Genomic DNA, 14,177 nt, shown 5'->3' with positions numbered 1-14,177 from the left:
CATCAAGAAGGGTATGGAAATCACAATCAGCCAGAAACGGCCCGCGGAACAAAACCAAATCAAATGCAGATAGAAAAACACCAAAGAAATACATGACAACATAACATTTCGGACATCTCGTTCTTAATCATCCATCAAATGAAATAAGCAATACCAACCCTTGAGAGGGCTGGGTCGTCCATCAGAGGAAATTAGAGGCCGTAACGCCGATGCACCCGTGAACAGAAAGCCGTGGCGGCAAACCAAAATGATAGGGGAGAGGGAGAAAAAATAAAAGTATAATACTTGTTGCGGGTGACCAACAAATCTATCACGAAAGTGTCGATGGAAATATTGCTTCTATGCAGGGCCTTGTCGTACACACACTCCTTTAAACGAGGCCGACGTAAAGGGTAAGTTTGGAGTTTCGTTGGAGGGCAGTGTCAAGATCGCCGTCGCTGATCAAGTCGACGTATGTGCCGGACGGCTCGTCCTTGTACTGCACGGACATGCCTTCGTGAATCTTCAGACGATCCATAAGCTTCTCCTTCAGCTGCTGTACGCTGATGTCGCTGGGGACTCGGATGGCGATCAGATCGTCCTGGAAAAACACTTTGACTTTCATAGCGCCGCTACTCGAGTTGGTGGACACTTGCGTGATTGAGCTGGGTTGCCGGTTCATCGAGGGCGGACCGCCGTTGCTGGCCGACAACGACGGTTGTCCCCGCTGGTGCGAACCCCGTTCCGCATGCAATTGGGCCTGCGAGGACTGGCGGGAGACGCTGCGCGACGGCTCGTGTACCGACGAGTGGTGGGAGCCACCGGAGAAGCGCGCATCCTCCCCGAAAGCGTTGGGGTCAATCTCGAAATCGCCGGCCCGAGGAGCAAAGAGCTGCCGGACGAGTTGACAGCGGGCAATGTGCGGCGGCATGGATAGGAGTTTCTTAATGTACTCGTCCAAGTTCTGTCGACGACCGTTGGAAATGGCGTCGGTGACGTGCGTGACGGGGCCCGGCATAAAGGGCAGTGTTCGCGCTTTGCCTCGGTTGCCGGCCTCCTCCTCAAACTGGGTCAGAAGGGCGATCTGGAAATCGTAAAAGTCGTGGTAGTAACGAGACAGCTCCCAGCAGCGACCGTCTTCCATTTTCGCCTCGATGATATACCAGTACTTGTCGTTGTCGAAACAGTACCGCGGGATCGATGCGGCCACGGGGGCCATGACGGATTGGTGGTGGTAGTTCTGCGGCGGGGGTTGAGACATGTGTTGCGCGACCGAGCCTTTGCTGGCGTTGCGGTGATGGTATCCCTAATGCCGCTTTGATTAGTACATTTGTCGACCCCCCGGCGATTCCCAAAGCTCCTCGAACGGGCAGGATTGCGACTCACATAGGAATTGCCATTCTGGCTCAGATGGCCCATGCTCTGATGGCCAACGGACATCTTTTCGACGCCCGACGTGACGGACTGCATGGGAGATCCGACCGGTTCGATCTTGCCCAGGGTGATACTGCTGTTCTTGTATTCGGCAGTCATTTTCTTCCACTCCTCCACCTTGGGCACGCCGGCACGCCGGACGGCGTCCAAGGGATCGGTCACAGCCTGGCCGGACTGCATATCCCGCAGCTCGATGAAAGACACGGGGATCAGACCCGGGCCGCCCAGGCGACCGATGGGCTTTGCGACGAACCATTCAGGGTTTGACTGGGCAATGACGATGATGGCCTCGCCGGCCTTTGCGTCGAGCTCGTCGGGGCGCTCGGCCTGGAAGTCGTACTGCACGATGCCATAGACCATGGGGCTGGAGCCCTTTCCGAAAGCCGACATCCTGAGAGGGTTCTGCTGCTTCGGCGGGGAGGCGAAATCAGACGCAGGAAAGGCGGCGGGAGCTCGATCTGAGAAACCGGAGTCGTGAGGCTCTTTCTTCTTATGAAGGTCGATGGACCCGCCACTGTCTCTTTCGTTCTTGCCAATGACCTCAAAGAACGACACTGGCACCAACCCCCTGGCAGTAGGGATGAGGGGATTGCACGCTTCGTACCAATCCAAGTCGTCCTCCCTGCTGATAACGTGAAAGAAATCCCCCTTGCTGAATGCCAACTCCTGGGAGTTCCCGGCTTCTGGTTGGTAGTCGTAAAGAGCTTTGATAACCTACGTGCAGGACAGGGATGGGGTCAATAAATGCGGGTTTAAGACGGGGAAGGATGCAGGCCGACTAGAGCCGGTGGGTTGAAATACACAAAAACACCAAAATTACCGCCGAAGAATGACCGGCAGAAAAACAGAATAATAGAAGGGAGAAAGAATGAAGATAATGATCATAAAAAAAAAAGAGCGACAAAGAGCGGTGGGAAGAAAAATGGAAAGAGAGGAAGAGAAACAAACAAACAGCGCAGTAAGGTTGAAAAAGGTTAAAACATTGAGCAGACGGGAGGGGGGACCAAAAAAAAAAAAAAAAAAAAAAAAAAAAAAGGCGCGCGCCTTACGTACCTTTTTCGGAGGCAGAATGGCAATGGCGGATTTAGGCGTGATGGAGAGATGGTGGTGGTGGTGGGGTTTGGGATCCTTTTCCCCTTTGAGAGAACGTCTGATAGCCTAATGGAATTGTGAAGGTTAGGTAAGGCTTAGGGAGGGTGGAAACGATGCAGCGTTGGCGAAGGAGAAGCTCCCAGCAACAAGCGACAGTCGAGATAAACGAGGGGCGGGAAAGAGAGAAAGAGGGAGAGGGCGAGGGAAGAGAAGGGGAGAGCGCCAGATGAAACGAGGGGCGACGCTGCGAACAAGCACTCACCTTCATTCTTCAGACGACCCAACGTTGGTCCTAGTGGCCGAGGTTTCACTTCGCACGTTTCGTTTGGGTTCCAAGAAAGAGGCAGGAGAATAAAATAAAAAAAAATAAAATAAAAAAAACCCCAAAAATAATACACCATCCAATATAACTTTAATAATATATCCGCCACCTAAATAAGGAAGGAGAACAAACGGCGACGGAGAATTAAGCGATAGTGATATCGGGAGATATAGAGACAGAGACAGATAGGCAGACAGGCAGACAGGCAGACACGCAGGTAGTCAGTCAGGCAGAGAGGAAGAGAGAGAGAGAGAGAGAGAGAGAGAGAGAGCGCGAGTGAGAGACCAGATCCCAAGAAAATGAGTAAGAGAAAGACAGAGGGATAGGTTGAATATGGAAATGGAAGAGGGAGAGAGACGGGGAGGTGGGAAAGGGAAAGAGAGGGAGAAAGAAAAGAAAGAAAGAAAAGCGAGAGCGACGAAATAGGGAGTGAAAGAGAAGGATGGATGGTGGTGATAGTGCAAGTCAAGTAGGAAACGCAGCAGCGTAGCAATCAAGCGCGTCCGGCAGTCAGAATATGATGGAAGTACCAATCAGTGTTGATGATGATGATGGTCTGGTCAAATAATAATGATCATCCAGAATAAAAAAATTCAAAATTAAAAAAAAGAGAAAAAAAGAAAATGACTGGTGCTTCCTGTGCCTCTTCTGGAAATCCGGCTTCCCTGTCACTCTCTTTTTTTTTCATTTAATTCTGCCCTTTTTTCTCTTTTCTTGATTTCTTTTTTGGCCCTCTTTTTTTCCTCTCCCTTTTTCATTTTCTATTTTTTTCTTTTCGCCCTCGTGTTTCAACTCCAACCACGGGTGAATCAGCGTGGTCGATCAGGAATCTTGCGACGACTCAAAAAACAGAGGCCCGCTTTGTGACTCCCCTGAAGTTTAGCCCGGGTTGACAGGTTCCCAGCGTATGTAATCTGTATGCTGGAGGTATGTGTGGTATGTATGCCGGAGTCGAGGCCTGGGATCCAGCAGAACCACTTTTCCGATCGTTCTGTTCTCTGGTCGACCTCGCCTTACGCGGGGCGACAAGTCAGTGAGGGAGGAAGTGGGTGGCTGTGGGTTCAGGATTGGAATTGGAAATGAGAAAGGGAATTGGGGGGACCGTGGGGTTTTCCTGGCCGTGGCGGGTGCACGACGCACTGCCGGTTGGCTGGCCAGAAGGGCAGGGAAGGTGGTGGTAAGGCGGAGGGAATGTCAGCACTTTGTGTGGTCGCGCCCGATCAGCGATGATGGATTCTGAATCTCTCCCGGTCCAGTGCAGCTGGAGTGCTGGAGATAAATTGCAAGTGATCGATCCAGACTGACAGATTGAGATTGATTAAATTGATCGATCTCCCAGGTGCCTGTAGTACTCTATCGACTACGGGGGACTGGGAAGACGCAGCAGGCAGGACGTGTACCGTACAAGGGCTGGGAAACCCACAAAAACCCGGCGAGAAAATGCCTCGAGACCGTTGCGTGCCTAAACTTGGTCCATCGGGTGCTGCTCCCCCCGGCCCCGCGGCCACTTACGTGCCGGCCTGCCAGCCTTAGCGCCATCCCTGCGGTCGGGCAGCACTTCTCGCCTTTCCCCTTTTCCCTCGCCCACTCTCCTGGAGCATTGCTTCTCATACCGGTGGGTTTCCTAGAAGGGCCATGGAAGAAAAGGGGGGGAAAGAAAGAACGATAAGAAGAAGAGAGAGAGAGAGAAAAAAAAAAGACCTCCGTCCCGTGGTCCGTCCGTTGGTTAGCCAAGACATGTCTACGTACGTGAACCACCCGCCGGATTGTAACTGGATCCCCGTCGGAGGGGCTGGAGGTGGATTGCCACTGGGAATTCGAAAAGTCTGGAACCTGAGCCGGTCGGATATGAGAAGAGTGTATACCTCCCGACCAACCTCATCTGCAGCACTGCTGGTCGACAGTCCTCGCCATCCATACGAGCCTGTGCGACGCACTCCGTACCTTGCATGATCGCTTCACCCCGTCCCCTGAATTCCCTCCGGAGACTAGTCTGATTACCGTGATCCGTTTCCCCGGAACGCCTGCTTGAACCTCTCCTCGTCGGCCGGTTGGACATGATAGTTGATCCCCAGCTCCGTCGAATCTGATGACCAAATGTGATACTGGAGTTGGGGGAAGAGCAAATTGACTTTACCCCAAAACGTGGCATCATTCCACCCCGTTAGAGAGAGGGGTTGGAAGACTGATAAGACCACGGATGAACCTAATTATGACGGTTGGAAAGCTTAGGAGCCATCATGGAATGTTCTGCCCTTGCTCTGCCGTCATATTCTGTGGTCCATTTCCCACGGTTCGGCTCAATTAGTCTTATTCTAGAAGACCAAGAAATGGGAGCAGAAACGGGGGACCGGCCAGTCATGAGCTCGGGTTGCTTCGATCGACTGGCCTGTCGCATGTTTTACTTTTGCTTTTGTAATCGTTGGATGCTACGGGGTGTATATCATAGACATGCGGAATATACTCCGTACCACAGTCCGTCCCAGGACGAGAATGAAAGAACCGAAAGAACCTACATCGATGGGCTCTCCACAATGCGCCGCGTGAGACAATTTCTTTGTAGCTGATGAATGAGAAGATAACAATGAAAATGACAAACCCGCGTCTAGAATGTAAGACATTTACGTCCAGCTCGCTTCGATAATACTCCGTACTTTACCCATCGACCCCTCGGATGCATCAATCAGAACGGATCTCGACCCACTACCGTGCGGCGCTAGGACCAAGCCAGACCAGCCAGCATCGCCAGTCAGCTTGAAGAAGTCACCCTCGCTGATCGTCGCCAGATACTTTTGGCTTTCCTGTTGTCATCGCAGAGATCCACCCAGATGAGCAAAGGATCGGCCTGATCATGTCGACGACATCTTCAACGGTCAGTTTCGTCAACTGCAGCTCCGACCTCCTCGTTTCTTCCGTGGTCCATGCAAACGGATGGGCTGCACCCATGGTTCCTATCCTTCGGTTCCATCCAGCGTTGCTTCCTCGTCTAATCCAGAAGCCGCTAGGATCGCCATGTTTTGGAGTACTTGGGGTCTTCTGCAGATCAGCGAAGAAGCTCTGGAAAAAGAAACACAGATGACAATACCTCCTGGTCCAAAAGAAACACGAGTTTGACCGGGATTCCGGTCGATGCACACACGAATCTCACCTAATCCGATGGGCGCCGGCACTGGGCCCTTCCACTACAGCAGAACCTACTCCGATCACCTGTTCCGCAGCCCAGCAAGCCGCCGTCAGATCTGACGCCGGATCTACACCAGGCCATCCTTAAAGGCGTATCCTACCGGGCCTGGGGCAAATGCGCCCTTGGGGGTCGAAACCATCTGGATTCGGCTCTTGGACACGCCCTCAGAACCCCGTCTGTCGGGTCGGGATATACACCCAGCAAATCCTCAGGCGGATTTCCCAGTCTCGCTCAAAAGCACTAAGCCGGTTCTGGCTTCCCCTCGTCCTGTCGAGTCAGCTTGGGGCACGATGCAAGTGCCCCTTGCAGCCATCTTGCTGCAGGTCAGCCAGTAGGAGCTGCAGCCATCAATGCAAGCAAGTTCCTTAGATAGGTAGGCCGGTACCTGCGAGTACGAGTAGCAAACGCCTCTCACGGTGTGGGCGCTCTCAGCTGAACGCGATCTGAGAATATGCCTTCTTTTGTAGTACCAGGTTTAATTAAATCGGTCTTTCCAATGGCGAGATGCTCCTAGTATTGAATGCTAATGAAACACCTCTAAGGATAGAGTTGCCCAGTGGCCTTTCTATTTCTTCCTCCCAGTAACCACTGATACAAGCAATCAATTCATTCTCACCCACTGTCGGTCGTATAGTAATTATTACCGTGCGCTGTATCTTGTAAGAGTTTACCATGAACTACGCAACGCTCTGCTGTGATCATGGTAAACAGTCGGGTATATTCTCGACTTAGCCTAGGTTTCAACGCATGGTCTAGAGCCCAAACCGACTACACTACATCTAAGGACCTTTGCTTATTAATAAAACGTGAAAAGACCAGAAGTTGGATTATAGAACTGAGATCAGATATCACCATACCCAACCTAGGCTCCCAACCCCAATAATACCCATGATCAAATCAGATGACTAAATGTAGAGAGCACTGCCAATACTTTCGGGGTTAAGACGGGTATATAAATCTCGAGCCATAAGCAAAGGACACTGGACGCCGATATCGAAAGAAAAGGATGGACGAAATGAGGAAAAGAAGGAAAAAAAGGCTGGAAATGCATGCATTCAAAAACAATGGACGGAACAATGAGCGCGGAGGCTAACTGTAATAAACTTTTCAATGGAACGAAAATTCAAATTTGTCCCTTGATATCGACAACTTTATGAGCCTTCGACTTAGCGGCCTCAAAAAGCTGGCCGGCTATTCCTCCGGTAAGCAGCTTCACGGCTTCATCTTTCTCCTGAAGCAAACCTTCAGAAGTGTTTTCAAGAATGAAGCGTGCGCTCTGCTCGTCGGACTCGAAGCCAAGCTCTTCAGTAATGAAGCGGATTTTTACGTCGGGTTTGTACCTATTCGCTTCAGCGTCAGTAGATCCTTGGAAACAGTCAGAAGGCGGGAACTTACGCTTTACATATGGCGGCGAGTGCCGAAAGCCGCTCTCGATCCACAAACATGTCCATAAGGTAAGCACCCATATTGGGGGTATCCAGGTAGAGCTGAAAGAAACGGTGATAATTTCCAAGAGCAAGGGCCGACCGGACGTCCAAAGCATGTTTCACAGCAGGATCCCGCTTGTCTGCTGGTGTTAAATCGGCCAAGGCATCGTTCATGGCTGTCCAGTTGCGGGTATGGATGAAATAAAGTATACGATACGCCTTGAATTCCCGAGGATGCCCACCCAGCTGCTGGCTGTACAGCGCCCGCAGCTGGGTCTGGCATTGATTATACTCACCGAGATCTCCCTTTTCAAGAGCAATCCGGGCATGGATTTCATAAACATTGACAGTAAATTCGTTTCTGATATGCTGGACGGTCAGATCCTGCCGCAACGATTTGAACTGGTCACATATATAGCCGTAGTTGTTGTCTCGTTTCCACTTCTTCTTCAGTAGATCCAGGGTCTTGACCAAGACCTCAAGAGGGCGAACCGTATCGGGATTGGGCGCCGAAGTCAATCGGAAGTAGTTCTTCTCTAGATTTTGACATCTTCCAACGACAGGTCCCTGATCCGGACTCGCCGAAGGAGATTCATCGCGAGACGACGATCCGTTTGCGTTCCAAGGGCCCTCAAAACGTTTCCTCCTCAATTCCAGATTAGCTTTGGACTTACTAGGGTTTTTATGATCTATGCGTTGTCGTTTGTCTGTTGGAGAATAAGTGATGCGATCTTCAAAATTATTGTGTTTGTTAGTTTGCCTCCAAGGTGGACAGCTGTCCGTGTCCCCTTGGAAATCGGCCGATTTTCGTTTTCGCGCAATATCATCGGACTTGTGAGAAGTCGCTTTTGAGGCACCCCAGAACGAGACACTCGGACTGGTCAGAATCTTATTGCGCTCATTCTGGACCATGACTTGCGGCAGGGGTAAGGAGACCCAGTCGATCTTATCGAGCATGTTACTCTCCGCTGCGTCGGTGATGACCGACTTTAATTTGGTTTCCATCTCCTCCCTGCTCACTGAGGCGATTGAATTTTCTGGCGTGAAACTTCGCTGTACGTACTGCCGAACGGGTGCTGGCCATTCTACTCGTTTGCGGGGAGCCGAATCCGTGGTTGACGAGGGGGATGATTCGGGCGCTGGGTTGACGGTTTTCGTGGGGGCAAGGCTACGGCGTGCTTGGACCGGAATATAGGCCGGAGTTGCTAGTCCCAGGGTCAGAGAACTGATACTCGCAACATCGCTCGGGAGAAATGGCTTACCATGCCCGGAATATGAAGGAACCGTAGTGGTGGCCGATGCAGTGGCCCGCCATGGCGGAGGACCGGAACTCATCTTCGAGCAGGATCTAAGTCAAGGGGAAAGAAACAAAAGAAAAGAAAAAGAGAGATGGAAAAAAAAAGGACGGGTGGTGATGAAGGCGCGATATGAACTACGGGATGCTTGCTTCGAGGACGAGAGGCCGAGATATTAGTCCTACGCCTAGTAGGGTCCAGCAAAAGATGAGAGAAAAGTGATATCTGTTTCTTGCAGAGCGACACAGGCGGGGGATCACGTTGAGGTATAGAGTCAGCCCTGACGAACGTACAAAGAGAAGCAAGTGAGAGCAAAGAAAGAAGTCGGTCTTGAAAGGAGTTTCGCTTAGGACGCCGCACTTCGTGGCGGAGATTTTGCCTTGGCGCCGAAGGTCTTGACCGCCTGCCGGATCAGCGCACTTACGTCAGCCGCGGGAATGATCCCATGCTTTTGCCATTTGATCTCCCCGCATGTCGCATGGGCCTTCTAGCTCTTTTTCCACAGACCTGCCTGGTGGGGAGATGCTGGTTGATTTTACTAGATGTTTTTCAAGCCTTTGGATCTAACTACTGCGCTCCGCCCCTTACTGTTGCCCGATGAGACGTTACTCTTTGTTCAGGATGCGGTGGGGCTGTACGAAGGGTGAGCCGGTCATTTCTTTATAGCCCATTCATTCCACCATGAATGCTGTTGATGGGCTTGATGCAATGTCCACTGCATCTGATTTATTTTTCAATCATCGCACAATATGTGACATTGAGCTGACACCCAGTATCTTGGTGGCGACAGCAAATACAAGATTCCCAACTATCAGAACGGCCACGCATATCTCACATCCCACCGCGTCTGCTATGTGGCCGTTGACGATCCGCGCAAACACTCGGTTGCCGTTGACCTGAAAGAAATAGACCGAGCAGATTACCAAGTACGACCTAGCCTATGTGTTGTGTCCTGAAACACCGGCTCACTCGTAATAGGCCGGCTTTCTGAAATCATCTGCGAAGATCACAATATACCCGAAACCGCTCAAGAACAATCTTGACAGATCGAGAGGTGCAGGCGCCAGCCCATCGCGGTCTCAGTCGGCTCGATCGCAGTCCCCGCTTCCTCAAGTATCGGGACCCCAAATAAAACCGCCCACGTCTCAGCCTGTGAATGCTACTTGGATCTGTCCCATATGCTCGTTTGCTAATCCCGTGCCCTCCAACTTTGACCCTTCAACTGCGACTACGTCCACCAGCATTCCACCATGTCTAGCATGTGGTATCAAGCCCCCCTTTACCACTATATTGAAGGCTGCCATTGCCGCCGCGGCTAGCCGAGAAGGGCCTGGGATGAACCAGGTTACCCCTCGACTAGGGCACGAGTCTTTGGCCCCGAGCGGCAGCACGAGGAGTACAGTGTCAGCACAACCGGGTACTCCTATCTCATGTCCCAGATGTACTTTTGTAAATCATCCTTCTCTCCTCGAGTGCGAGATTTGCAGTGCTCCGTTAGCTACTGCAGGCGCATTGAGACCTACCGGTGGCGATGACAACCGCTCCGAATCACCGGCACCCTTTTTCGAACAGGGAACCATCAAAAACACAGAGATTACCAGCTGCTTCAAACTGTCCTTCCGAGGGGGTGGTGAAAAGACGTTTCATGAACGGTTGAAAGGTACCTTAATCCAACGAAAGTGGCTCTTGTATGATGCTCCACCTGTACCTCAACAGCCTGCGCGATCCACCCCCTCTCCTAATCTGGCTGTGACGGCCCCCCTGGATGAGATCCTGCCCGTGCAAACCCGGTCACCTGCCGTAGGGATTGCAGGTCTCGAACAACGAGGACTCGAGGCGCGCAGGAACAATGAAATGGTCATTGGGAATGCGTTCGAGGATCTCGAAGCCCTTATGGCATCTGCAAAACAGATTGTCGCACTTGCAGAGACACTTGCGAGAGAGTCGGGGATGGCCAACGACGAAAACTCTTTGGAGGCTAGTACAGTACTTTCGGAGTCAGCTGCGGCGCTGGGCATGATTACAACCAAGGATATGCTGGGTTCTGGCGCTGAGAATCTTTACTTGTCGGAGCTATCCCGGAACCTTGCTGAATATCTGACCGATGACCGTAAGGGGATCTTACAACGAGAAGGTGGTATAATCAGTCTCATTGATCTCTGGGCCATTTTCAATCGATCTAGAAATGGGGTGGAGCTGGTCAGCCCTTCTGACTTCCAGAGAGCGGCAGAACTGTGGGAAAAGTTGAAACTACCCGTCCGCCTGCGGCGGTTCAAGAGCGGCCTTCTTGTGGTTCAAAGGTACGACTGGACGGACGAGAAGATCATCCGACAGCTGCAGGAATGGATGGTAGAACTTCGGCATATTCCTCCTCTAGAACCCGTGGCCTGGGACTGGCGCTTATTTGGACGTGCAGTCACCGCACAGGAGGCCGCTCAACGGTTCAAGTGGAGCGTCGGAGTTGCAGCGGAGGAGCTTGAGATGGCCGAAGATAAAGGCATTCTATGCAGGGAGGAAGGCATTGAAGGGCTGAGGTTCTGGAGCAACTACATCACCTTAGATCCAGCGCCACAGAACCTCGATGACTTCGGAGTGGGTGATCTTATTCTCTAAGACAATAGATATTACAATGTATTCATGAGTGCGTCACAGAGCGAAATCCGGCTATCCGCACTATGGAATGCCTACCTCTTCCTATCAAATCATTTAGATTGTTACTTTGATTATTTTGATTATTTTGGATCACAGCGGTAGCCCTTGGCGTCCTGGATTTCTATAGAGAATGATGAACAGGGGAGAATGACGGGAACAATACAACGAAGAACACCGGTTCTCCAAGCAGACACATCTAGGTTGTAGGAAAAACACCCAAGTGGAAATGAGATTGTTGCCATTTATTCACAGGGAGAGGAGTACATATTATTGAGCACAGATTTTGCCTAGAACCAAAAGTAAAAGTGCAGTCTTCGGCCGAAGGACTAGCCAGTCCAGCCCTTATCCCTCCGGCGTCTCTCAGACTCAAATTCGGTAAATGCGTCAATCCCCAATCCATCTTCGCCTCCGGTACGAAAGTATTCAACAACAACACCAATAGCGTAGCACGTTGCTGCTGTTGCGGCACCACTGAAGAACATTCTTCGAACTGCGCTACCGATCGTAGATTTGCCTTCGGAGGAGTCGGTTTTGCTTCTCCGTGGAAACCTTTCATCCGACGCAGGTGACCTTGACAAATTGGCAGAAACACCATCATTGGCATCATGCGTTTGGTATTGTTCGGAGACAGATCTCGGCCCTCTTAGAGAGTCCTCGTCAAGCAGGGGCTCGTTTCTCAATTGTGCTTTAATTTCCTGTGCCTCGCTTGCCAGTTTCTTAAGAGAAGACCCAGTATACTCTGGTTTCTCGAATGACCTTCTGAACACCAGTATATCTCCACCACCCGACGCAATTTCATAGCCATCAGCATGCATCTCCTCAAAATATGGTAAGAATTTTGCTGGATTGTTTAACCGAGAAAGAACTTCGCTAGGGTGACAAGATTTATTCGTTCGATTCAAAGAGGTACTTGCCTCCGCACGTTTTATTTGCAGAGTAGAGGGATCGTAAGCAAGGACTCGGTATGCTTCTGCATATTGAGAATTGCTTGGACACAATGGCTGTGCGTGATTGAATTTCTCGGAATGCTGGGATTCTGTAGTGTCACTAGAACTTGTTTGACTTGGAGTCTTCGAATTGGACGCGGCCGTGTCCAGATGCTGCTTTTGTTCATGGGCTTCAGGTCGTCTGCGAAAATTTTGAGCATCGATATCGCTGGTCGCATAAGCAGATACATTCGAGACCCCATTCGACTCATTTTGCATTTGATCCTGCATCTCAGAAGCCTTCTCGAATTTCCTAGAAGCATAGCGAGAACGGATATCACTGGCTTGTAGGAGGTCCAGCTCTTCCGATGGTAAATCATGTTGAGAAGCGGCCTTTGAGGAATCAGGACATCTAGGTTCGACGTTCTTGGTTTGGTCTGCATTGGAGGTTATTTCAGATGGGGATCCGTGATCTTCGGTTTCTTTTTCGGATGTCACGGTGGTGTTTCCAAGCCAGTTACCTTCCCGGGGAGGCTCAGGCCGCCCACTGTCTGTTTTACAGGAAGCCACAGAGGTTTGTTCTGATCCAATTTGATTCTCTGGGCTCTTTTCCAGCTTTGGCTCCAGTGGAGAAACACCTGAGTTGACATTATCCACTGACGGAGCTTTGGGTTTGATGACTGTCCGGTTCATGGACGACAGGTAACCTGTGCTTTTCGTATGTTGTCCTGGGTCCTTGGTAGGTTTATTTGGTGAGCCTCCCCCACTAGCAGGTCTTTTTTCTGTAACCACATCAGCCGGTCTGTGTTTCTTGGGTACCATGCGACCGCTAATAGGGTCAAATTCATATCGACTGGTGCTCTTTTGTGAAACGTTCCCAACGCCGCCTTCATTTCCTGATCCTCTTGGCCATGAAGCTTTTGTCTCCGGATTTTCTGCAGAACCATTCTTGAATGGTTTTGAACGTGCCGTTGTGTCCGTTGACCCGGTGCTCTCAGGTTTATCAAGACCAAATAAGGAGCGATAGAGGGATGCACAAGTATCTTCGAATTTGTTAAAGGCACTGAACGGTTCAAGCCTTCGTCCAAACAGTGCTCCATAAGGATCGGTCTCGATTTCCTTCCTGATCTGTGCTATTCTCTTGTGCATTCGAGCTCCCTCCTCACCCCAAGGATGTTTCTGGGAGTATGTTCCTCTTTTCTGTTCGGGCATATCTGGGTTAGGTCGTTCCCACGTTCTCTCCCACTTCCACCACCGAGGATGACGATTATAGATTTGTGCCGGCCATGGGTGAGCAGGCCTCCCCCACAGCGTAAACAAATCAAAGCGTCGATGAATTCTCATTCGTCTCTGTTCACGTTTATGGTAATGATCCTGGCTGGCGCCTCTCCAAATCTTGCGGGTTTGAAGGGATGTCTTTAGGCGCTTGGAGGTAGGATGTAGACCCTTGCGGGCGCTTTTGGATAGCACGAGAGGTAACATTGAGGGTTTAGCGTTCGGCATCATTGTGAAGTTGTTGCTGGCTGTTCCGACAACAGAGATACTCGGTCAGTCTTCTGGATTAGTCAATCGAAGAAGGGAGAGTAACATTGAATTCATTGACCGGTTTCGGGCGGTCTGGTGTTAGGCCGATCACATCGCTGGCCCGAGTAACAAGGCAAAAAGAACCAATTATGAACCGAGCGAGTATCGAGGTACGGACAGTAGATAGGAACAAAAAAATGACAGTGTGTTAACTCGTGGAAGCAGAGGTGAGGTGTGACGAGGGAGATAAGGCATTCCATTCCCAAGGCGGAGAGAGCTCCTACTGGCCATTTGCGGGGTCATCGGAATGTGGGTCGGTTGGCTCACGGGCGGCTAGCCCGA

The 14,177-nt window shown here is 50.9% G+C and overlaps 4 protein-coding genes across 4 annotated transcripts; 1 reads left to right on the top strand and 3 right to left on the bottom strand.

Annotated features, from left to right (window-relative positions):
- Positions 1 to 370: 370 nt before the first annotated feature.
- P170DRAFT_445869 (phosphatidylinositol-3-phosphate-binding protein BEM1) lies at positions 371 to 2,773 on the bottom strand (the record flags this gene model as incomplete). Its single annotated transcript, XM_024850746.1, has 4 exons — positions 371 to 1,285; positions 1,366 to 2,127; positions 2,467 to 2,571; positions 2,768 to 2,773. 4 exons carry the CDS (start codon positions 2,771 to 2,773, stop codon positions 371 to 373), a joined length of 1,788 nt encoding a protein of 595 aa, XP_024705893.1.
- Positions 2,774 to 6,819: 4,046 nt separating this feature from the next.
- Positions 6,820 to 9,069, bottom strand: P170DRAFT_405851 (SAC3/GANP domain protein). The gene is made up of 3 exons (XM_024846599.1): positions 8,701 to 9,069; positions 7,407 to 8,643; positions 6,820 to 7,351 (listed from the first exon to the last, which is right to left on the bottom strand). Exons 1-3 carry the CDS (start codon positions 8,771 to 8,773, stop codon positions 7,135 to 7,137), a joined length of 1,527 nt encoding a protein of 508 aa, XP_024705892.1. The 5' UTR covers positions 8,774 to 9,069; the 3' UTR covers positions 6,820 to 7,134.
- Positions 9,070 to 9,219: 150 nt separating this feature from the next.
- Positions 9,220 to 11,389, top strand: P170DRAFT_508749 (ESCRT-II subunit protein VPS36). The gene is made up of 3 exons (XM_024854599.1): positions 9,220 to 9,376; positions 9,524 to 9,659; positions 9,712 to 11,389. The coding sequence occupies exons 1-3, from the start codon at positions 9,276 to 9,278 to the stop codon at positions 11,344 to 11,346; spliced, it is 1,872 nt and encodes a 623-aa protein (XP_024705891.1). The 5' UTR covers positions 9,220 to 9,275; the 3' UTR covers positions 11,347 to 11,389.
- A 236-nt stretch (positions 11,390 to 11,625) lies between these two features.
- On the bottom strand, positions 11,626 to 14,051 carry P170DRAFT_508748 (uncharacterized protein). Its single transcript, XM_024854598.1, has 2 exons — positions 13,900 to 14,051; positions 11,626 to 13,834 (listed from the first exon to the last, which is right to left on the bottom strand). Exon 2 carries the CDS (start codon positions 13,815 to 13,817, stop codon positions 11,712 to 11,714), a length of 2,106 nt encoding a protein of 701 aa, XP_024705890.1. The 5' UTR covers positions 13,818 to 13,834; positions 13,900 to 14,051; the 3' UTR covers positions 11,626 to 11,711.
- Between the last annotated feature and the right edge of the window lie 126 nt (positions 14,052 to 14,177).

The sequence above is a fragment of the Aspergillus steynii genome (genome assembly GCF_002849105.1).
Source record: "Aspergillus steynii IBT 23096 chromosome Unknown P170scaffold_3, whole genome shotgun sequence".
Classification (NCBI taxonomy): domain Eukaryota; kingdom Fungi; phylum Ascomycota; class Eurotiomycetes; order Eurotiales; family Aspergillaceae; genus Aspergillus; species Aspergillus steynii.
The sequence above is the reverse complement of the archived record's forward strand: the minus strand, read 5'-3'. Positions and strand labels throughout refer to the sequence as shown.